The 25799-nt window shown below is 38.5% G+C and overlaps 1 protein-coding gene across 4 annotated transcripts in view; it reads left to right on the top strand.

Annotated features, from left to right (window-relative positions):
• The window catches only part of LOC134542674 (SUN domain-containing protein 2-like), a 116193-nt gene that overhangs the window by 8480 nt on the left and 81914 nt on the right, over positions 1–25799 (top strand). For 2 of the 4 annotated variants that reach the window (XM_063387113.1, XM_063387112.1), the window contains exons 2-4: positions 2927–3061; positions 4333–4395; positions 23476–23541. In XM_063387113.1, the coding sequence (XP_063243183.1) occupies positions 2927–3061; positions 4333–4395; positions 23476–23541 (264 nt within the window). The remainder of the gene's footprint in view (positions 1–2926; positions 3062–4332; positions 4396–23475; positions 23542–25799) is intronic. The other 2 variants (XM_063387115.1, XM_063387114.1) reach the window with 1 other exon arrangement.

The raw sequence follows: 25799 nt of genomic DNA on the forward strand, positions 1-25799 counted from the left end.
CATCCTTTTCTTCACCTGTGACACACTGCCACAATTCTTCATGTTCCAGATAAGTTCTCATTGCAAACTGCCAAGTATTATAATTTTCCCGTCCGACCAACTTTTCGATCGTCGGCAATGAGCTATGAGCTTGTCCTGCTGCCATATCTAATACCATGTTTTCTTACGTCTATATCATAATTTCATAATATATATCATAATTTCACGTTTCTGGGCCCATAACCTATTGTGAAAGCAAGGTATAATGATATAGAACCAAATTAGTTAACTCAAGTTTACTTACTCTTAAATGGTACATAATTCATACGAACAAAACATATTATCACCATGGAAAAAAACAACCGACAAAGAAAGTCATGGATATCAACATCATGCAAACAATGTAAACAATGTATGTATAATATATGAAGTTTGTTCTCAGTCACAACAGTTTTCACTTGAAATAGAAATCAATTTGGGAAAGTAATAATCTAAAGCAGTTGTCTTGGTACATAACAGCCTAGTGGGAAGTGAAGTGTTGCATGTTGCCAAACATCGCGATGCTAATGTATTATTGTGTGAGTCCGTGTGACACCGAGCCAGACTCCACATTTAATAACCATCGACATTACTTGCCGTACTTGCAACCTGGTTGTGGGTGCTGTGGGAACTAGCCAACCCAACACGGTGCCAGAAACTTGGGACAGAAATGTCTTCATACATCATGAATACAATACCATTTACCTTACGCAGATACCTTTAGGTTCCTGGTGCAATTACAATTTTTTTTTTTTTCAAAAGAATTTTTATGTCAGTGTGCAAGACTTCAGTGAACCAGTTTAATCAAAACTTATTGCAATCAGTTGCTTAGGTGCGTTCTGCAATGGCACGGAATCTGCGTGATCGTGTAAATGGAGACGGATCTCCCGGGACATTTCAGTATCACATCTGCTGCTTCCTCAATGCTTGGAAACATAATAAATGGCAGCAAACGAGATTGCATTTCAAGGTTACAAAATATTAATTTAATTAAAAACACAAATTATGATTTGAAATCACAGCACAGGCAGAATTTTCATATGTAATAAAAATAAACAACAAAGTAATTATAGAATACTAGATATTGAAATAATTTTTAAGGTAGTTCGAACATAAACATGGCTATTTTCACAGCCAAATAAGTACTCGCACGGAGCAATGTAAACGAAACAGTTCAGTATTGCCGAGCCAATCCGTACAGTTCAGTCTCCATCTGCGTGCAGTGGTTGAATCACTGTTCTGTGAGACCCGTCTTCGTTTACTTGATGTCTCCGTGCCCGGGTCATTCTAGAACAAGCCTTGATGCTTAGATTACTCAGGATTTAGGAAATAGTTTTTGAAACATGACAAACCATGTTTCTGGTGATATTTAACATTAATATATAATCTTCATTATTATCTCTTTGCTGCCATAAGCATCTCGTACTTGAACCATTGTTGGCAGTAAAAGACAAAGCTGTGAGCACGATGTGTACAGCAGGAGGTTGCTTGAGTCAGTCCTAAACAAGCAGCAATATGGTTTTATCACTTGTTTGGTAATACAATCATGTCCGAGCTTTTACAAATTGCTCTCCATGCAATCTTTTTTTCCTTTGTTTCGTGTAATTTTTTTTGTCTTATGTTTAATATCATAATGTGACTGTGAACTGTAAATGTGTTTCAATTCATTCTTTAAAAAGTATAGGTACCAACTTTTACATATAGGCTACATAAATTTAAAAGCCCTTGATAAGAGATAGCTATGTACCAATAAAGAACCAAGGTCTTGTTTATGGCATAGCTAAAAAAATTTAACTGTTTAGATATTTTACCAAAGTTCTTTAGTATCTATATAACATACATGTGCTCCTTTTGAACATTAAAACAAGAGTAAACAGTTACCACTGTGAATGGATAAGAAAAACTCTAATAAACTTATTAAAATTATTTTGTTTGTGCACTTTCTACTAAAAACAAATGATTTGCCTTTGCTGTTGTTGCTAGTCAGCCAGTTTTGATTGTCTCTTTAGGGATGATGTCGTAGGTGTTTGTTCAGCTGAATATTTTAACAGATTTTTCAGGGAAATTGGGCAGTAAATGACATTTCACATACATTGAAAAGTTTTCAAAATTCTTACCATTCTGGGTATCTCAAAACTACTGCTTTGACGTAAAAATAAGCGAATCATTTAGAACAAAACCTTTCTCTCCATACTCATTCTCTGTAGTGCTTGCCTTACTAATTTTTTTTATTTTTTTATTTTTTTATTTTTAAAGATAGCACCCATTCAAGCAGCTAATCCAGGCTTTTAAACCAAAATATTTTTCTTTGAAATGAATTTTGTCCAGTGAAATCTTATCAAGAAATATCCCTAAGTTTTACCTGCTGCAATTTAAATCGTAGTCTTCTTGGAAAGCCACATTTAACTTATTTAATTGTTAGCACGTATTCTGTTAGAGAATAAAAGCCATGGATTTTTCTCTGTTATCTTATTAAATTTTTTTTGTGCAATGTTTTCTTATCTAAAGGATGTCACAACAGTCAAACTGGTTTCGCTTTTTAATTTCCTTCTGTCAGAATATGTTTGATTATTGATAATTCAACATCTATTGCAGCACTATTTTTTTTAGCAACATGTATGCCAATATTTCACAGAGCTGTGTCTCAGCAGGGTCGAGTACCTGCATCTCCCGTGCTTTGTTCCGGCAGTGGTGTGTACCGATTCTGTGCTCGTTTGAATTCCGACGTGGAGGCCGGTCCGTGACTGAGGTCGTGTGGACAGCAGACAGGCAGCTCCTTGACTTGCTCGTCACGTAGCAGCTTGGTGACCGAGGGCCCTGTGCAGGTCTGGGACCCCAGCCCTGGTCTCCCTCCCGATCAGCTCTGTGTTGCATAGACACGTGTGCCACACGTGCGTTCTACTTCCAGGCTGTGGGGCCGGCGATGCGTTCTCCTCGTCGGGAGACTGCAGCTGCCGCTCTCACCACCGCTGGACCGTGGCGTCGGAGCGGGAGGTCGGGAGACTCGCGGAGCCTCGCGAACTGGACTGGAGGTCCAAGTCAGGTGTGCATATCCTTTCGCATGCCATCTTGCCACCCCGGGATCGCTTTACGTCTGGCATTTGTGTAGCTTGTACATTCATGTGAGCTGGTATGAGGAACTAAAAGCCAAGCGAGTAACTCTGATTCAGCATTAAAGAAACACTGCATAAGATAAACTAATTATAGCATGACTTTTGTCTGATTTCAAATTAGGAACACTTATTATTTTAATTTCAAAATTTGGCAGTATTATAAAACTACAACTCACTTATTATGTTTACACCAATTGTTTGGTGCAATCTGCGAGAGAATCTTGAACTGTGTATTCTATATGGTTTTCACTCCAACGAAGGAAAACACAGGCCACATTGCTGCTGATAGCATGGGAACAATGGACAGGACAGGCTGGTAATAGTTGTGTACCAGGTTGAACCATCTCCCTCAAGAACAAGAAAACAAGAGAACACGAGAACTGCTAGTGGTTCGTGAGTGAGATGTGTGCAGAGAGGAAGCCAAAATGTGAAAAGTCAATTTGAATATGCAGTAAAAATAAAGACAATGTAGACCGTGATCCAGGGGTTGTGTACTCTTAATGTGATGAGCTGAATGCTGGTTCTAAGTAAAGAGAGGAAGCTTCTAATACTAAGAGCTTATTCGAAAAGGTAGTAGAATAAAAGATAAGTTTTTTAAGTTCTGGGTTTGAGTGGATTCTGTGAATAAATGGTGGCTGGTTCCAAACATTGTCTCTCTGAGCTCTGCCTCCCTGAACGATGTACAGCTGTGTGTGTCTGCTTTGTGGCTGTTCAGTTTGCACCTGAGAGTGTTGGGGGTGGAAATGTGCTAAGTTGCCATGGAAAAGTAAATGTTTGCTGTTAAGGTGGTAGTGGTGACGTAACCACGACCTTATTTTGAAGGTGGAATGTGACAGGACTCTATCAGTATAGTGGATAGTTGTGACCTGTTACGAATCTGCCAATATGACATTTTTGGTAATAAAAAATATCCATATCTGCAAAATACTCTTAAACTTACAATTTTATCAGTTAAATGCTGCAAATAAATTAAAAGAATTTGGAATTTTCATTCATTTCTAATGTTGGTACGATTTGAAGAACTGAATAAGAGATTGATTGTCTTAAGGAAAATTGTAAATTTCATGTTCTTGGCTTGCTTTGATTTAACGAAACATTTTTTTCCTTACTGTTTGGCAAGGAGAAGAACACTAGGTTGTGTGGACAGTCTGTAGCTGCAGTCAGTAGTGGATGTGTTGTGAGGGTGCAGTGTGTGTGGCAGAGTGGAGCCTGGCTGAGCTGACCAAGAGCCAGCGCAGTGCTGATGTGCAGCCGACCAACCGCGGTGAGTTGCTGCCAGCACCAGCTCGCTCCGTGTGCTTGCCAACTGTCAGTTTGTAGCTGTAGTTTTAATTTATTTCATTTGTGGATTTTTTTTTTTCCCGCTATTCAGATTGACATCTTTTAGTTTTTACTACAGTTTGAAAGTTATGTTACATTACATTGATATCTCGATGGCAAGTATACATTATATTTTGGTTTATATCAGAAAATTAGTATCTTCAGATAATACGTTTTAGGATTTTATTATCAGTTGTTTACAGTAGTGAAATTTTTTCAGCTTACCGTGTTTCCTCGCATAATCGTTGTACATTTTATTCTAAAATCATGTTTGAAAATTAAGGGTGCGACGATTATGCGAAAAAACATTTTTTGTTAGGTAAAGTTATTCATAAAAACAAAACCCATTCATGGAAAGTACTTTTATTTTAAAAAAGGTGGAGTATACAAGAGCACGCTAAACAATTTATATTATTAATTCATGCAACAAAAACCTTTCTTCAAATTTAAATAGAAAAACAAAATCTGTGACCCGAACGCAAGCCACTTGAATCTGTGACGTGAACTAACGTGTGACTATTGTCGTAGTACACATTTACCACGAAAGAGTGCGGTCTATCAAAAGTAGTTAACTCGGCACTCGACAGAGAGCGCGCGTAGCATGAATCGGTGAGATATCAATATTCGACTACATGTGCACGCTCTATACGGGAAGCAACATAACCAAACCAGAATGATGCCAATTAGTGGTATACCACTGTGACGCAGACAAACAGATAAAGGTAATAACGTTTAAAAACTTCTTGAAAAGAAAATTTACAAGTCAGACAACTTTGTATTTCCATTAATTAAATAAGTAAGTGGTAATGTCCGAATGAATATTAGATTTCTACTTTAAAATACATCGTTTTATACGGAACATGAACATAAACCAGTTTCATAATCACTGAGCCTTTGAGGTTTTTTTAAACCTTTGCGATCCCTTAGACAGTCTTTCTTCTAATCATTTTTAGTAACTTGTTCTTCACCTTGACGTCGTCCGGGCCTGCGGCCCCTTTGAGCCCGATATGCCACCGCCCAAACACCATCTCTGTTCATATTCAAACCTCCCGCTTGTGCGTGCGTGTGTGCGTGTGTTGCTAGCCCGGCAAGAGGGCGCTTAGCTGCAGTGCGCCGCACCCCTAATTGGTATTAATAATTTTGTAACCCTTTTCTTTTCGCCCAAAAATAGTGTCACGACAGCTATGTATGTGAGTGTCTTTTATTTAACTAAATCATGATGTTGTTTTGTTATTTAATAAGTGCAAGCACGAACAAGGACGCTCCCTAGTGGGCGGCGGAGGAACTAGCACGTAACTAGATTTAAACTGTTTTTATCATATAAGTATATATTATAGATGGTCTGGGTATGGATGTGATGTACTTATTTTTGTAAAAGGATTTATGTATTTTTCAATAGTAACCCGGGGCACGCCATAGCTAAGTTGTAACGGTAATTGTGTTCGGCGCGAAGGGGCGCCATGTTGCCTTCCACAAGCCCGGGGTCTCTGCCCAGTCTCCTTCTCCAGCCGGCCGAGAGCGGACGTCTCTGCAGACACCCCGAGGACATCACCGTTGTTTCACCGAGAAGTAGTTCTGTTAGTTAATTCATTCAAATCACTTTCTTTTTTTATCCTCGGGGCCTCTCTCGGTCGGAGAGACTGCTTAATTAATCATTATTTACTCTCCGGAGTTTTCTAGCATCTGTGTATTAAGTAACGGCTTGAGGCGACCACGTGCGTGGTTCGCCTCCTCACCTAATTCGATTCGTGCCTCGGGCGTTTTATAGCAGTATCAACGGAGGATTGTGTAAGGGCGTGTAACGTGAGTAATAAATCCAACTTCATTGAGTCACGTGTTTTTGTTTTCGGGGGGCCATGTGGGTCCTTAACCAGTCAGCGGCGTGTGGGACGCCCTGAGAGCCCACTGCGGTAATTAGGAGCGTGCCCGACGCTGAGAGCGGGCTTAGTTAGGGACAGGTGTGGCGTAGAAATCAGGGGGGCTAATATCTCGCCACACACGGGCCACGTAACGCCCTGAGTTAGAGTTCTCCAGCCGGGTCCACGTGCCCACTCACGTGGTGGCGCCCATTAATTTCCAGAAATTCCAACTTCAACACCGGTACGCCCTCAACCTGAACTACAATTGGTGACTATAAACTATGTGGAGGCCTCAGATCTAGTGTGCAGAGGTGGTTCACTACATTCAATCACTACAACTGTGTCTTTCTTTTGCTCAAAACCCTTTAACTCTTCCTCCTCTTCTTCTGACTGATAGAGATCTTATTGAGTGTCTGCATTAATTTACTCTCCAGTTACGACATATTTATGTAGCTTTCATTACCTTGTACTACCACTTCTTTTGTGTAGCTTGTTTCCTGCCTGAAGACAATATTTCTTGTGATTTATATCTTTCTTTGGCTAGGAATGTAAACTCTGAAGGCTTTTGAGTTTTCTTGGTAGCCCACAAATATTACCTTGATGCACTTGGAATTCCACTTCTTCCTTTTTCTTTGGGCACTTGGGTATAGTCTTCTGAGCCGAATACATGCAGCTGTTTTATGTCTGCATTCGAGTCAAACCATACTTCATACGGACTTTTTCCTTTTACAGAGATCAACCCCGTTCTATTAATTACATAGATTGCAGTGTTCACTGCCTTAGCCCACAAATGCTTTTCCAGAGTTTTCGCCTGCAGAATTGTTCTAGCCGCTTCAACTATAGTTGGCATCTCGCGCTCCACCTTTCCATTCTGTTCTGGGCAGTACGGAGCAGCCTTCTGGTGCCGAATTCCCATGTTTTCAGCCACTCTCATTGCTTCCTTACTCACTAGCTCTGTGTCGTATCCTGTTCTTAGTATTTTTACATCATTCCCTGTATCGGTTTTGGCTAACTGCAAAAACACTTTCAGTTTCTCTACAGCTTCAGATTTGTGTTTCAGGAAATACACAAATCTGTATTAACTAAAGTCGTCAACGATCAGCAGGAAGTACCTGGACCCTCCTCCAGAAGTTGACTCCATCGGCCCACAAATTTCCGCATGGATTATTTCACAGGTATCTGCTGTCTTGGTTGTGCTCGAGGGAAAAGGCTGTCTGTGTTGCTTTCCTGTAACACACGGTTCGCAGAAAAAATCGTCAGGGACTGCAACGGCTATATGATGCCTTTGGAGAACTGATTTCACTTGTTTTACATTCTGATGCACTAGTTTATCATGCCATTCACGCAGCGTACCTATCTTCTCAGAGCCTAAACAAGGTACTGCAGACTCAAACACATGGTTGAACATCATTTTGTATAATTTCCCTTGCTGCAGTCCAATGGCACAAACTTCATTACTCTTAACCAACTCACATTTTTCTTCATTCCAAGTCATTTCATAGCCTTTTCTCAGGGCAGCACCTACTGAGAACAGATTGAATTTAATGTCTGGGATGTATAATACTTCTCGTAACTCGGAGCTCACCCAAGAATCCCCATTGAATGCTTCTACCTTCACACTTCCAATCCCTTCTGCAACTAACCTTGAACCATTGCCTATTGCTATATGTTTCGTTTCCTCTAAGCATTTAAATTCTGAAAACAAGTTCCTTTGTGAGCACATATGTTCCGAGGCTCCACTATCGACATACCAGTCCTCTGAACTCAAACTTTCCCCTATCAACGCAGCACTTATAAATGCATTTGTGAACGTATTGTTCTAAGAGCCAATATTATAACATTTTCCCATTTCTTTAGCAATCCTTAATTTGCAGTCTTTGATGACGTGTCCTGACTTTTTACAATAGAAATACACAAGTTTGCCTTTATCACTTTCTACTCTATTTTTGTTTTGAAAGCAGTTTGCTTTAACATGACCCAGCTTGCCACATCCGTGGCACTTGAGGGAATTAGGCCTAGTAAATCTTTTAGACACCAAAGCACCTACACAGGATTTGTCTCCTGTTCGTTCCTCTTCAATTAATAACCTAGATGTCAATTCCGTTAGCTTCTGATCCTTAACAGCGACCGACTCCCACGCTGACACAAAATGCTTATACTTAGGTGGCAAAGTTACTATAATTTTAGTCATGAGCATCTGCTCTGAGATTTTCTCCCCATGCTATTTCAGACGAGCTGCTAACTCTTGAAACTTTGATATGAAAATTGCTATACCTTCACCCTCATATTTTGTGTTGAAAAACTTCTGTTGTAATTGATGTTGGCTTATAACAATTTTACCCACATTTCATTTGCTGACTCACATTTTAACAGATGTGTCAAGGGACCTTCTTCCAACCGCGTTACGATTATCTCTTGAACTTTACTATCACGGCCGGTCCACAACTTCAAGCGTGTTTGAAACTCTGTCTAAGAAATATTGTCCGCTTCGGATGGTTTAACCTCACCTCCCGACACTACCCCATATAAATCTCTTGATTTCAAGATAACGACCAACTGGAATTTCCACACACTCCAGTTATTTTCATTCACCAATTTCACGAGTCTGGGATTTTCAAACTCCATTTTGGATCCGGAACAAAGACTTGCCTTTCCTAAGAATTTATCGAGCTTCCGCGCGACTCACGTATTTCACCGATCACAATTTGGTTATATATTCAATAACTGTACAGCCCAGTTACTTATTCAATAACTAGGGCATTGGTACTGGGCCCATAACCTGTAAGAGGTTTACTAAAACAGTACTTTAAAAACACTTATTCATTCCATTTTTCGGCAATACTTTTTTTATTACACATTCTGTACCCTTTATTTTCACTTTTTAGCCAACTTAACAAAAACAAAATTTCCATGAATTTTACTGTCTCTAACACTAGTATAATATGATAATAACTTGTGACTTTATAAAGTTGTGTTTATTTCATATTAAAATCATTTTAGTTTCATTTGACGTACCAATACCTTTGGAACGTTCACGGTGTCCGGAAACGCGAAAATATACGAGTGCATGGTGCCGCACTAACGAGACCGTCGTCTTGGCAGCCTTAGTTACTGAAAGTTAAACAACTGAAAATGTAGAAACGGCCAATCACAAAGAACACGAGGCGAATATCAGGCCCGGATAAGCCTTTTTAGGTTCGAGCAGGCATGATGCACCGCAAATCAACATGGTTCACAATAGTCAAGGAAAGCTGATGCATGTAACACGACACACGGGCAATCAATACGAACATAATTTAGAAAACTTGGCCGGCCAAAGTGACAAGGGGTAGGAGGAAGTAAAGGGAAGGAGATTGGTGTGTGCTGTGAAGTTTCATTGTGCTCTGAAGTAGGCAACATGCTGGCGTGCATTGATTCCTGCTCATCAGCAGTCTCTGCCGTGTCCACACCTGTGCACGTACGTTGGTTGTGTCCCTTATAACTACGTATTACTAATGGCATCACTAAGTAATTTTAGTGTATTTTTGGACATTTAATTTTATCCTTTATTTTTACATTACATATATTTAATAACATAGTTTTGTATTGTTTTTCATTTAAAACATTTACATAAGATTAATATGATTATCACATATATGCATATTATATTTGAAATCAGTTTACTTACTAATTAAACATAATGATTCATTAACTTTGTTTTATTTAGTTTAATCCTTATTTTATTTTCATTATAACTTTAGCAGTTTGGTTTTAACTCTAAATAACATTTAATAGTGGCAATAATTTGGGATAAACATTGTGTTTGAAATATTATGTTTCAGAATTAAGTATTACATTTTTATATGAAAGGTTCTGGACTTTACTAGATAATATCTGCCTCCATAACACATAAATCTTAGATTCTGGGTCATGTTTTGAGTATTTATTTATAAAATAGTATATCTTTAGCTCTTGCCAAATTTAATGTTTTATTTAGAGATAAACTTAAGTATTAACATTTGTTTTTGATTTTCACATTAATTAACATTTTCAGTGGTATTTTAGTGCTTATTTGAATACTTCTGCATCACAAGTTCACCACAGTTAAATCACCGTCAAGTAGCAAAGTATAAATTGACTAACCAACTGTGGGAATTAATATTAAGTAGATAGTAGGAGGAAAATATATGTACACACAGAAATTAGCTGTGGATGAAGTGTGTCCGGTATTACTTAAAACAATGGACAGTCTTGAAACATATAGTTCACCTTCTTTCTATATATAGCTCACCACCTTGGTACATGCAGTTCACTTCCTTTGCGCATGTAGTTTACCTTTTTCTTACATGTAGTTCACCTTCTTCATACATGGTACATCCATGCTTGTTTGTTTGTCACCTTCCTTCAAGTGTTTTAATTATAATTGCTCTTTTCTTCATCTCAACATGTAAACAAAACCATTGTAGAGTGTTTTATTTCTTTCATGTAATGTGAAGGGATTGGGCAATTTAAAACATCACTGGAATGAAAGAACACCCATCCCCGCTAGCAAAGGAGGAAATTTTACTGCCTTTGTGACAGCATACATTGTATATATTGTCGCGGGTTGAAATTTTGCAGGGTTGTTGAAATCAAATTTAGGGACTTTACTGACGGGACTCTGGGCTGGCTGCTCTGTTCACTCGTCAGCGCAAGTGGCGTGACCATGTAATTGGGGCACGGGGCCGGCGCGGCGCGCTGCGGGCTTGCAGAATTTTGTTTGTTTGTTTGGCCGCGCGCTGGCGCAGCCACGGGCCGCAGTTACTGGGGCGCGCTGTCGTAACAAGCCGCGCGGTGTGGCCTGCACATTGGGGTAGAGGGGGGGTAGTCTTCCCAGATGTTCTAGTTAGTTGTTTAGTAAATTTGACTTCAATAACGAGCTTTTGTTATGGTAGGCGCGGCAGGGCGCGCGAATTTAAGCGCAAGTGAGTGGTGACTCGGGGCTCACTCAGGCGGAGGCTATGCGTCTCACCTGTGGTCACGAGTTGTTAGTTCGTTCGTGATGTAGGAATTCAGGCTCACTCAGGCGGAGGCTATGCGTCTCACCTGTGGTCACGAGTTGTTAGTTCGTTCGTGATGTAGGAATTCAAGCTTTCGGGCGGAAGCTATGGTCGACGCCAGAGGCCACGAGTCGTTTAATTTAAGTTAGGTCATAATGTAGTCGTCAAGCTTTCGGGCGGAGGCTATGGCCCTCGTCAGGGGTCACGCGTCATAGTTTTTAAAATGTAATGTTCGTTCGGGATTTCAAGGGCAGGAGAGGCCCCTACGTTATTTTTTTAAAGTAATCGATCAGGAAAGGCTTTTCGGAAAATGTGAGTATGGACTTATCTTTGTTTTAATTTTAAGTATTAATTATGATTTGAGGTATTCGGAAGGACTAGGGAAGTGTTTAGTGAAGTTCTCTCATTCTCTCTCTTGTAAGGTCGTTCAATCGTTAAGGAAGTAAAGAGATTATTGTTTTAAATTGTAATCCCGCTATTTAAATGTTCTTTAAAATGATGTTGAGTATTTGACTTTAAGAATAAAATAATTTTAATTAAGTATTATGTTATTTTGCAAAATCTCCTTAGTTCAGCTCTCACCAGACATCCTGTACGGGATGACGAACCTATGATCCTAGGTACAGTAAAGTATTTTATGAAGTTAAGACTAGTTGATGCCAAGCGAGTTGTTTCTATGTAAAGAGCTACGATTCTCTCCCCCCTCTGAAAGTGGATCGTGACAGAAATGGCGGTGGCACCGGCTAGGTGCACGTGACAGAAATGGTAGAGTTCGCCGGATAGGTTCTATTTCTGGAGAGAGAGAGAGGTAGATTTTTATGTTTATTATTAAGTTAGTTTCAGCTTCTGATAGCAGGTTATTAAGAGTTTACTTGAGGAGAGGATTACGGAATTTTAGTCTATAGTGGAGGAAGTCTTTGAGATTTTTTTTTTGACGTAACAGATGTTTATTTGAGGATACTTGTAAGGATAAAGTTTATAGTGATAAGTTGTTTTAAGTCGTTGAATTTATTGTAGATTTATATCGGGGATTATTACGTGAGGAGAATACGTTATAAGTTAAATGCTTATTAGAGATAATGCAAGTGGTTTAATTTAATTGAAGTTCATTTTAAGATTGTAGGTTAAGAGAATTATAATTTAAAATAAAAATTTTTGTCGTAAATAGGAATTATTTTCAAGAGAAGTTTGTTTTGTTTTCGTGCGCGTAGGAGACGAGACGTACGAATTAAATCAGTCGAGGGAAGGATAAACGTTAGAAAGGAATTAAAGAGAAAACGAGAGTTTATGTAAAAGAGAGTTATAGAATTTATAGTGATGTTTTGTTTTAATTAGAAAAATGTTGAGAGTTGTTTCAGAACGACACGTCAGTGGACGTGGCAGAATGAACACGTGACGGGGAGGTGCTGAGACCTAGCGGAGAACGGAGGAACCGCAAGCGAGGGTTGGCGCACCTGATGGAATTCGGTGACGTCACGGGCTCATACGGAGACGTGGACAGGCCGTGACCTTGTTTTGATCAGCTGTACGGTAACTTAGCGATAAGAAAATAGACTATTGGTTAAATAAATTTAAATTTAAGTGTGTTTTAGAAGAAGAGGAACTTTCAGTATGTAAGTAATTTAATTCAAGAAGTGTATGATGTATAGGCTAGAAGTGTTTCGTTGTAAGTTGTTTATGTTTTTGTTAGTTAAATTCTACCTCGGTTTTAAAAATATTTTTTTGGGATTTGTAAACATTATTAAGGAGGTACACTATAAAATCGATAAGCATTAAGAAAACTGGGAAGGCTAGATTTTGTGTGTAGAGGGAATTTACTCCAAAAGAACAGAGAGACAAAATTAATGTTTTCATTAGGGCGAGGGACCCTAAGGTGAGGCGTTGTGTCCCTGGGAAGAAAGGGAATTGTAGCGCAGACCATAGGAGATGGGCTGACTACGGAATTAAGGGTCAGGAGAATCCTGAGAGTTGTGAGTAGTTTGGGGCAGGAGTTCCCCATGGTAGTACCGAAGTGGCTATCCTGTATGGGATAGGGTACCATTTCAATGAAGTTTGTTGGTGGGGTTAGAGCCCCCTGTGTAGTGGGCGTATAGCAGATAGGCACTACAGTGAAATTTTTGGTTATTTTGTGAGGTAAATTCCCTGGAGGTTAAGTAAGATTGGATTCAGTTAGGAAGGAGGGAAATGAGAAACATTGCTGTAGAGAGTTAGTGTACTTGCCTAATGTGAAATTGAATTTTACTAAATTAATTTAGGAGAAAGTTTTGTTCGGTAAATAAATAATAATGGAAGATAGCTAGATAATTAATTAATTTTTTTGAGTAAGGTGTTTTAAGTAATGAAATAAAATAATGTGAAGAAGTTTGAATAATTGGGGAGGAATTTCTTTAAGAGTTTAGATAATTGTTTTTGAATTTATTGAGATATTCAGCCAGTGGAGTTTGAGTATGAGAGATACAGTGAGATTTTAAGGAAATCGGTTGTTTATTAATTAGGACAAATGAGATTTTATGATTAAGAGTCAGTAAGCATAGTTAAAATTTACGACATGATATTTGTTGACAGTTTACAGTTATTAAGGAGAAAACAGAGTAATCTATTTATTTTTATTTTAATGGTTTGAAGATAAGATTATGAATTTTTTTTGGAAGTTTCTTTGGCATGTTGGAATAATTTTTTTTGATTTTTAGAATTTACAGAGAAAATTTAATTGATTTACATTAGTTTGGAAGTATGGAGGTTTAGTGTTCGATTAGCCCTAACTTGATGGTCGGATCCCAAAAGAATGCCGTAAAACCGATAGCCAATTGAGAGGAATGCGGTAGGCGCTTGTGTAGAGAGGGGTTGTGGGAAAACTCCTTGGGACTGATGGCAGATCAGGGGCCCTAAATAGTGTGTGATGCTGTAAAACCAGTGCAGAGAAAGCCTGGTATGCTTAAATTTTTGGGCACAGGTTATGTAAACCTGGGGTTCCATGGGATTTAGTCATGTTAGCTGCTGTGAGACATTAAGATTTCCAGGCTCCATAGTAAATTCAATGTAAATTTTTGTTTTCTTAAAATAATAAATTTGTTTTTAATTTTTTTTGAGATATTTGATTTGAAACAGTGAATACAGACCCCGAGGAATAAGAGTTGTCATGCTGTGAGAGGAGAAGGTGGTAGGCCTAAAAGGGTACAGGCACCACAGAGGTTATGTGCATTGCATAATTTAAATATAAGGAAACTTGAGAATTTGAAATTTTGTTGTTGGGTTTGTACACCCATAAGAAGAGTATAGGCAGAATTTTTATTGTTATGAGATGTCTAATTTAATTGAAAAGAAGAAAGTTTAAAGATGCAAGGTAACATTATTATTGTAATAATTGAAAGAGATTAAGAGGTAGAGAGAAATAGGCAGTTTTTGTTTGTAAGTACTAAAGTTTACATATAGAAATTTAGTAACTAAGAATGAATAATAAGTTAAGTCTAGTGTAAAAGTTTTTTTTAAGTTTGTTAAGTTAAGAGTCACAAGTAAATTTTTTTTTAGAGAGAATGTCTTTGATAGGAAGTATTAGAAACTTATGGGAATTTTAGGGTAACATAAATAATGTAGGTAATGAATAATAAATAGATGGTAGGTCTTAAGTTAGGATTAACATTTGAAGCAGAATTTAATTAAGAAGAAGGAAAATAAATAGGCCTAATGAAAAGAACAAAAAAGGATTTTATGGTAAAGCATTTTTTTAAAGTAATAAACAATGAATAATAATGTTGTTTCAGGGTAATGTGTACTAATAATACAATTTTTTTTTTAGGACCAAAGAACAGGAATTATGTAATTTAAATTAACATGTATTTTTGAAACTGTTACAGATTCCTTAAGATGAGCTGAGCAGCAGTCCAGTTTACAAGATGACAAGAGTTCGAGAGACAAGATACAAGATCACTGAAACAAGAGCCAAGACTGAAGATTCAAGAGAAGAGAAAGCTGGCAGCCATGGACTTACAAGTGGAGATTAATAAGGTCATGTAAAGTTTTATTTTTTTTTATGGAAGACAGTAACTGGAGTTTTTTTTTGTTATAAACATTATTTACAGAACTTTTTAGGTTATAGTAATGTAATGGAACTAGTGAGTTGTGGTAGCTGTCAAAAAGAACTAATACCTTAAGTTTAATTTTTAAAGTTAATTTTCTTAATTTACAGAGGGATTAGTAGTTTTTTTTAAACCTTATTTAGGTTGGAATTTAAATACAATAGCTTATTATAAATGTGTACGAACAGTTCAAGTTCACAGTACTGATAGGTAGGTCAGATGATCTTATTGATTTTGATGATTTGTTGTTTTGAGTTGATTTTTAAGTGTTGTGAATTAGACAATGAAATAGTTTTGAAAACTTAAATTATTTCAAGCTAAGAAATAGTAAAGTTAATTGTAACTCGAAGGACACCAGAATTTAATTTTTTTTTGAATTAGTAATGTTTGAAAATTTTATACTTTACAAGAAAGGTTATAAACAAACAGATCGGATGGAACAAGGATGCAGTAAATCACAATTTCATTTAGAATTATTGATTTGCTTTTGAGGTTATGAAGGAAAAGTAGCTATAATTTAAAAATTTGAATAAAAATGGTTTTTTTTTTATTTGTTTGAAATAGAAAGTTTAAAAGTTAATTAGTCATGATCTAGGTGGGTGATGGGGTGGGAATTGGCCACTCTTTTTCCCTATAACCTCCCTAACATGGCCTTCTATTACAACTAACAGAAATAAAGAAGAAGAAAAATGAAGAATTATTAGTTAGAATGTTTCTTTCATGAAGATACCTGATGAACTTTTACTGTTTGGAAGAATAGAAGCAAGGTTAGTCAGATATTTTTACTCAGAAGAAGAAGAAGATAAAGCAGTTTTATGACTCGACAAGCCAGAGATTGGTGTTTCCCCTCTGCGCTTCTATTGACTACGTTGTTTACTCTCATGGGATAGCTGGTTCGGCACCATGGAGAGAGATTGGTGGGCATTGTGGTTGCCCCCAGAAGAAAAGAAGAGTAGAAGAGGTTATGGGTGGGTCATGTGAACTGACCTTCAACCCAGTTACTTCGTGGGGACTATTTGCTGTATAGAGAAGATCAAGACTCAAGAGTTAGGGAAAATCATTGGAGGTCATGTTTCCCTTCCTTAAGTTTTTCCTATCAAATTATTTGCCTGATTAGATTATGCTAAGGGTGGGATACTTTATGTTAGCAGTTGAATTAATTAATTTTATTTTTTTGTGTGTTTGCATCCTTGCCCATCGATTGCAGTTTAGTAGTTAGTTTTGTATTTGTCAGGCGTGATGGTAATGCCTGTTGATGATGTTTCAGAATTGTAATCTGTTCGTGATGAGGATGGCACAACTCCGAAGCAGATGTGGGGAGAAGTTGTGAGCTGCCCTGGAAGCCAGTCCAGTAGCTGTTGGAGTTGAGTGGTGTTTGCTGATGGCCAGCCCAGGGAGCTACTCTTCTCGACAACACTGACTTCGAGGAGTTGCACCAACCTTCACGAGATAAGAGTTTAATTAATTGAAACACTGTAAGGACACTTAATTTTTTTTGAAGAACGAAAGAAGTATGGTAATAAACGGAAACTGAAAAAAAAAAATAATAATAATTATCAAGAATTTGCACATTGTTTAACGAATACTGAGAAACTAAGAACAGTAATTTAATTTGTAAAGAGAGCTTCACTAACAGAACAATTTTTTTAGAATTGAGAACTCGAGCCTCTGAAGGTTCCTGTGAGAACAAACCAGATAAAAGTTTTACATTTAATTTTATGAATACTTGTTGTTTTAAAATAAATCTTATGCAGAATCTAGATGTATGTTCAGACAGCAAGGAACTAAGAAAATTATTATTTTTGTGAAATGAGGAATTTATAGTTATGGTTTAATGGAAAAAGACAATTTGTAATTTTGAGGTAGCTCGATGGGGCTCGAGCTCTGTGAGGGGAGGGTTATGTCGCGGGTTGAAATTTTGCAGGGTTGTTGAAATCAAATTTAGGGACTTTACTGACGGGACTCTGGGCTGGCTGCTCTGTTCACTCGTCAGCGCAAGTGGCGTGACCATGTAATTGGGGCACGGGGCCGGCGCGGCGCGCTGCGGGCTTGCAGAATTTTGTTTGTTTGTTTGGCCGCGCGCTGGCGCAGCCACGGGCCGCAGTTACTGGGGCGCGCTGTCGTAACAAGCCGCGCGGTGTGGCCTGCACATTGGGGTAGAGGGGGGGTAGTCTTCCCAGATGTTCTAGTTAGTTGTTTAGTAAATTTGACTTCAATAACGAGCTTTTGTTATGGTAGGCGCGGCAGGGCGCGCGAATTTAAGCGCAAGTGAGTGGTGACTCGGGGCTCACTCAGGCGGAGGCTATGCGTCTCACCTGTGGTCACGAGTTGTTAGTTCGTTCGTGATGTAGGAATTCAGGCTCACTCAGGCGGAGGCTATGCGTCTCACCTGTGGTCACGAGTTGTTAGTTCGTTCGTGATGTAGGAATTCAAGCTTTCGGGCGGAAGCTATGGTCGACGCCAGAGGCCACGAGTCGTTTAATTTAAGTTAGGTCATAATGTAGTCGTCAAGCTTTCGGGCGGAGGCTATGGCCCTCGTCAGGGGTCACGCGTCATAGTTTTTAAAATGTAATGTTCGTTCGGGATTTCAAGGGCAGGAGAGGCCCCTACGTTATTTTTTTAAAGTAATCGATCAGGAAAGGCTTTTCGGAAAATGTGAGTATGGACTTATCTTTGTTTTAATTTTAAGTATTAATTATGATTTGAGGTATTCGGAAGGACTAGGGAAGTGTTTAGTGAAGTTCTCTCATTCTCTCTCTTGTAAGGTCGTTCAATCGTTAAGGAAGTAAAGAGATTATTGTTTTAAATTGTAATCCCGCTATTTAAATGTTCTTTAAAATGATGTTGAGTATTTGACTTTAAGAATAAAATAATTTTAATTAAGTATTATGTTATTTTGCAAAATCTCCTTAGTTCAGCTCTCACCAGACATCCTGTACGGGATGACGAACCTATGATCCTAGGTACAGTAAAGTATTTTATGAAGTTAAGACTAGTTGATGCCAAGCGAGTTGTTTCTATGTAAAGAGCTACGATTCTCTCCCCCCTCTGAAAGTGGATCGTGACAGAAATGGCGGTGGCACCGGCTAGGTGCACGTGACAATATATATATATGGGAAGGCTATTTTGTTTGATAACATTGAATAATAATCTAGTGTTATTTAACCAAATACAGAATTTGTCTTAAGTTGGATTAATATTAGGGGACAATTTTCTATATTATGTTTTATGTAAAATTACCATTCAAGATTTAGTATATACAGTAGAGTCTCGCTAATTCGGACCCCGCTAGTCCGGACATCCGGTTAATCCGGACGGATATAAAAAATACGTAAATGATGAATAAGAATATTGTGACAAAGGAAAATAAGAAAATATATTTGTAAGAGAGGGTCCTCTTGCCCTCAGTAGCCGGGAGTATTACTGCTAGTTTTCCGCTCATCGTCTTTTCCAAGAAGTGACTCACTCTATCTATACCTGCGAGTTGTTTTGTTTTGTTTCCTTCAGTCGATGGTTACTCGTGCTGGTGACAAGTGTTTGTGACAGTTTAATATTATTCAGTGCGAGCATTGTATTGTGTACACTTATTAAGAGCAACGTAATGGCTACTAAACGTAAGAAAGTGACTGTAACTATGGAGCAAAAACTCCAAGCCTTATTTCGTATTTATGCGGGTGAATCATTAACTAGAATCGCACAAGATCTAGGAGTGGGAAAACAAACTGTTTCTGATTGGAAAAAAAATCGGAAAGAAATTGAAGATTTTTGTGCTAAAATGGTGAGTAAGGACAGTCTGGGTAACAGAAGCACGTTAAAAAAACCAAAAAATGAAACTTTAGACGAGGCTTTGTACATTTGGTTTTGCCAACAACGTGAACAAGGCGTTCCGCTGTCGGGCGTAACATTACAAGCGTTCGCGCTCAAACTCAATGAAAAATTAAAAGGTGACCCTGCTTTTACTGCCAGTGTGGGATGGTTATCTCGTTGGAAAGATCGACACGGTATTCGTGAACTTAGTGTAAGTGGTGAAATGTTGTCAGGTGACAATAGTGCAAGTGAAGACTTTAAAGTAAAATTTGAAAAGTTTGTTAAAGATGAAAACTTAGAGCCTTGCCAAGTGTTTAACGCTGATGAAACGGGATTAAATTACAAAATGCTTCCAAAAAAACAGCATCTAAATTGGATTCTGTAGCCAAAGGTCAAAAGGTAAAAAAAGAAAGAGTAACTTTGCTTCCTTGTAGTAATGCTTCTGGCAACTTGAAAATTCCACTATTGGTTATAGGCAAATCGGCTAAGCCTAGGGCCCTTAAAAATCTTAATAGAAATGCTCTTCCAGCCCAGTACACTTCACAAAAATCAGCATGGATGGACAGCAAAATTTTTAAAGCTTGGTTTTTTAAAACATTTGTTCCTAAAACAAAAAAGTTTTTGAGAGACGAAAACCGCCCAGAAAAAGCTGTGTTGTTAATTGATAATGCACCATGCCACTCGAGTGAAGAAGAATTGCGAGACGGTGAAATTTTCGTAAAATTTCTGCCACCAAACGTCACTGCTTTGATACAACCAATGGATCAAGGGGTGATTGAAGCAATAAAACGGCGATATAGGAAAAAAATGATCATTTTTCTTTTAGAGCAACAAGAAGCAGACCCGTCAGCTAACTTAATGGATCATATTAAGAAAGTGACAATGAAGACTGCCATTTACTTGGTCGCAGAAGCATGGGAAGAAATTAAGCCGTCAACTCTTCAAAAAAGCTGGAAAAATTTGTGGCCAAGCATTTCACAGGAAAAACAGGGACAAGACGAAACTCAACCAACTTCAGCTAGCTTTGATTTTGTACATGTTTTTCAACATTTGGAGGGTTGTGCCAACATAGAGGAGAATGACATATCAGAATGGATTAACGATGACAACGGTATTGGTCATCAAATGTTAAGTGAAGATGAAATCGTGGAGGCATGCATTGCAAACACAGCAACTGAAATAGACAATTCGGAAGATGACGATGGAGGTACGGAGGAATCAGCTGGCCCAACTCATGGCGAAGCGACTACAATGCTGGAGGGGTTGCTGAGTTACTTTGAGAAGCAAAGCGACACAACGTCTGCTGAGCTACTGACGTTGAGGCGCCTACGAGATCGCACGGCAAAACGACGGCAATCGTCTTTAAAACAAAAGAATATTACAGACTTTTTCGAGTAAATTAATTGTTTTTAAACTTTAATTGTTTTATGCTTTTTAATTACATGTAGGTATGTACAATACATATTATTGTTTTATATATGTTACATACATATGTATATAGTTTCTTAAGTACCTTATAATAAAACGCAGTTGATTTTTAAGCATAAAGATTTTTTATTTAGCCTATAAAACTTGTTTTTGATACATTTTAAAGTTGATTACGGATGATCCGGACTTTCGGTGATCCGGACAGGGTCCGGTCTGGACAAGTCCGGATTAGTGAGACTCTACTGTATTTATTTTCATTTATAAAATGTACGAACATGCTTCAAAATGCATAATATTTTTAAAAATATGATTTACCTAAAATGAACACAAAATATTGAGGGCGTACCGGTGTTAAGGTTCGAGTTATTGGTGGAAATAGTGGGCGCCACCACGTGAGTGGGCACGTGGACCCGGCGTGAAACTCTAACTCAGGGCGTTATGTGGCCCGTGTGCGGCGAGATATTAGCCCTCGTGATATTTAATTCAGTACCTGTCCCTAACCGAGCCCGCTCTCAGCGTCGGGCACGCTTCTACTTAACCGCAGTGGGCTCTTAGGGCGTTCCACACGCCGCTGACTGGGTTAAGGACCCACGTGGCCCCCCCGAACACAAAGACCCGTGACTCAATTAAGTTGGTTTTATTGAAACATTGCACGTCCTTCTACACTCCTCCCTTTACACGGTTGAAACGCCCGAGGCACGAATCAATTTAGTTGAGGAGGCGAACCACGCACGTGGTCGCCTCAAGTTGTTACTTATACCACGGGTGGTTAAAAACTCCGGAGAGTATAAGAATTACTAATTAAACAGTCTCTCCGACCGAGTGAGGCCCCGAGGATAGAATAAAAACAATTTGAATAAATTAACTGAGCAGAACTACTTATCGGAGAGACAACGGTGATGTCCTCGGGGTGTCTGCAGAGACGTCCGCTCTCGGCCGGCTGAAGAAGGAGACTGGACTGAGACAAGGGCTTGCGGCAGGCAACATGGCGCCCTTCGCGACGAACACAATTACCGTTACATCTCTGCGACTGCGTGCCCCGGGTTATTATTGAAAATAACACGACTCTTTATAAAAATACCAGATATACATCCACGACCAGACCGTCTGTAATTATTACTTATGTGGTAAAAAATAGTTCAAATCAAGTTACATGTTAGTTCCGTCGTCGCCCGCTAGGGAGCGTCCTTGTCTGTGCTTGCACGTATTTTATTACAAAAACATAATATATTAATGAAACAAAAGGCACTCGCATACAGAATCGTTGTGACACTATTTTGGGGCGAAAAGAAAAGGGTTACAATAATTATTAATACATATAAGGGTGCTGCGCACTGCAGCTAAGCGCCCTCTTGCCGGGCTAGCAACACACGCACGCACAAGCGGGAGGTTTGAACAGAGATGGTGGTGTTTGGGGCGGTGGCATATCGGGCTCAAAGGGGGCCGCAGCCCCGTACGACGTCAATATGTTCAGGGTCAGAGCTAGGAAATGACATATAACTACTTTCTAATATTTATTATTTATGGCCTTATAGGACATGCAACTGATAACTAATTAGGTGTGTTTGGTATAAACAATTTGTAATCTTATAACAAGTGAAGACAGTAAAATGTTCATTTTTCAATATGGACAGTGCTATTGACAAAGGTGCAGTTCATGTTGAGTCAGTTGCCATAGTTGTTACTATGCAGTTAGTGATACCGTGAGTCTGTGGCCTGGGATTGTGTGTTCGACTCGCACGAATATTTGGATATTGTGTTAAATATTTTCTCATGCTTTGAATGATCTTTAGTCTTAAGTTTTATTTTACAATTTTAAAAGTGAATCTAAAATATTTTAATAATATTTTGGGCATAATTACTGTTAAGGATTGAAAGTAGTTGTGTCATGAACACAGTTTACAAGGCCATTTGCACTGCTGTTTTGAAATAAATTAAGGGAACTTCCCTGCACACTCACTTAGCCTCTTTTTCCATGAAATTTATATTGAAATGTGTTTTTCTATAGTACAGGATGTCCTTAAAATAATGTCCCAGTTTGAATGGTATATTATAACAGTTTAATTTAGACTATTACAACAAATCATACATCATTTTGAAGGTAAACTAACCTAGTTTTTTTACAAATGTTTAATATGTGCACCTTTTGTTGCACGGCACACATCCAATCTAAAGTCCACTTCTTCCCACACTTTGGTTAATACGTCCGGAGTAATTGAACCAATAGCCTACCCAATTCTGAGTCTGAACTCTGGAAAATCATTAGGTATCGGTGGAATGTAGATACTATCTTTTATAAAGCCCCAAAGGAAAAACAAATTGCATGGCGTTACATTATGTGAAAGTGGAGGCCAGCGAAAAAGAGCTCTGTCGTCTCGACCATTACGACCTATCCAACATTCAGGGACTTTGATGTTCAACCACTCTCGTGCAAAGAGATTCCAATGGGGATGGGCTCCAACCTGTTGCCAAATGAAGCTTACAGGTTCACTTTCTACTGATTGGGGAAGAGCCATTCTTTCGCGCTTAAAGCGAGAAAACGACAAAGCAGTGTTCACTCATGCGCTTATATGAAAATGAGTTGCTCTTTAATTGTGACCTTGAACCAACACACTACAAGGCTCACAGTTTATACTATTAAATTTTGTGACTGGGACATACATACTGACATATTGTGTATGGGGGATGCACCTTGCACCTCCCCGTGTAAATTAATTCTTGTGCCGCGGTGTCAAGTTGCACGAGGCTGTTTCTTCTCGGCACATGCGAGACAGTGGTCTCCCGCCCTCTCCGCGCAGAGGTGACAGTGTGTGCTGTGTTGTCTGTGTGCCCCCAGGCGGTGCTGAACCGTGCAGCACGCCTCTGCGCAGATGCCAGCAGCACCGTGCTCCCACCAGGACGTGTAAGAGCACAGCCAAGTTCATTGTATCTAACTATCACCATGTCTCGTAACTTTGGAGGATGTGTTGTAACAGAGTCGGGTCGGTTACACCATTTATAACTCAAGAACGTGTAACAACCCAGATTACAGCCTTCCCCATGAAATACAGAAATAATAATTTGTTGTAAATTTTTTTGTCAAATTTCAGTTTAGATGTATAATTTTTTCCTTTCAGAAGTTATTGCAAACGTAATTCACCGGGTTTATTGTTTTTATTTTTATAATGCATAATTTTATTTTTCAAGTTATTTTTTTTTTTTTGCTGGCTTCTTTGTGTGGGAAGGCGTGCTGACGTAATTCTCCTTCGATATTTCCACGACGGAGGCTTTGTTTCACATGCTAGGCGTTTGAGTCACGGTCACGGGAGAGTGAGAGAGAGAGAAAATTGCTGCGTCTTGGGAACAGAAGTAATCATTTCATGGACGTTTCTGTTGCCATGCGCCATGATTGGCTGAGAATTACGTCCGCGAGCCCAGGACACTGTAAGGAAGGCTGTATATTAGTCATTGTCCGAGCACCGCGACAAGAGGTCGTGGTCGGGCGATGGCTCCGTGTTTTATTTTTTCTGGAATCTAGATGTACAGTTTATTTTTTTTTGTTCTGTTGTACGGAATGTATTGTGATTTTTACATAAATAAAAAACAAAAGGTAATACATTGAACATTGCATATAAATTACTTTGTGACCTGCTACCAACCTGTATGTTCCACTCATCACCTAATTTTGAACTAGCCGGAGGTGGTGGGTGGTGACCAACGGCTGGACCAATTTTAATGATCTCTGATTTGTTGGATTCATATCCGCCCTGAATAACAGAATAATTATTAAAATATTGATAAGATTCACAGAATTTTTTATTTATTTTTTTAAATAAATTAGGTTTGGAACTTTGCCATATTCCGCAATTGACGGCTCATGTCATGCAGGTTGGCCATAGACATACAAAGTTACAGACATACAAACTGTGAGTGTTATTTGTCTATGTCCGCCAAGCAATAGCCGCGAAACTATTCTAACGAATAAAGTAGAGAGAGTAAGAAAAACTAAAGCTCTAAACCGTTTGTCGTCGCCATGTTAGAGAAAATTGTTTTTACCCATTTTGTGATTTATTGTTTACTTTTATCATTAAAATTAATTAAAATGAATCACCCAATCACATTAAAACTACAGCACTACCACAGAAAAAAAAAAAAAGATTGACAGCACTGAACGTATGAGAAACTCCCAGAACATTCCAGTGCCAGTATACACAGTATATAGTGCCATTGTCTACTTGACGTGTGTTTCACTAATCTACCTGAATGTGTGGGCTCAAAAGGAGAAGATTCTTTATTTATAGAAGATGTGTTGCATTCTACTCTCAATATTCAAATTTATTCAACCTCAAATAAGGACCCCTTCACCTATAGGAATTATAAAAATTGTGATAATTTAGGTTTATAAAAATTTTTTTAAGCAGTAATAAAAAAATGTTTTGTATCCTTTGAAATAAATTTAAACATTTAAATGCAATAAATGATCCTAGTTTTCTATAAGACATTTGACGTGAACTTCTTGGTTGGTGAATTAACAAAGTGTTTATGTGATAATTTAAATACTTTTATACCATTGTCGACTGCCTGATGTTCAAAATTCCTCCACTCTTTCTCTAAAGCGCCTTATTCAAACATTGAAATAAAAAAAAATACTTTCATAAATTATTTAAAATAACTAACAATATGCAATACTACACAAATTTTTCCCATTGCTGACAAAGGGTTAAAAAAACTCATCAAAAGAGAAAGAGACAAATTCAGTCATGTAAGATAAACAATAATTTAAATAAAACCCCAAGAAAGTTTTGGCAATATATAAAATTAATGAAGAACGGTTATCAACAAAATTCATCTTTAAATGTCAATGGGATTGTTTCAGAGGGTCCTATTTTAATTTCAAATTGCTTAGCAAAGTTTATTTCTAGTGTATATGAGTTGGTGAAAGTCACCTTTGATTCAATTCCAGTATTTTTCATTTCTGAGAGCTTACTACTGAGGGCGTACCGGTGTTAAGGTTCGAATTACTGGTGGAAATAGTGGGCGCCACCACGTGAGTGGGCATGTGGACCCGGCTCCATACTTGTGCTCAGGGCGTTATGTGGCCCGTGTGAGGCGAGATATTAACCCTTCTGATATTTAGTCCGGCACCAGTTCCTAACCGAGCCCGCTCTCAGCGTCGGGCAC

The sequence above is a fragment of the Bacillus rossius genome (genome assembly GCF_032445375.1).
Source record: "Bacillus rossius redtenbacheri isolate Brsri chromosome 9 unlocalized genomic scaffold, Brsri_v3 Brsri_v3_scf9_1, whole genome shotgun sequence".
Taxonomy (NCBI): domain Eukaryota; kingdom Metazoa; phylum Arthropoda; class Insecta; order Phasmatodea; family Bacillidae; genus Bacillus; species Bacillus rossius.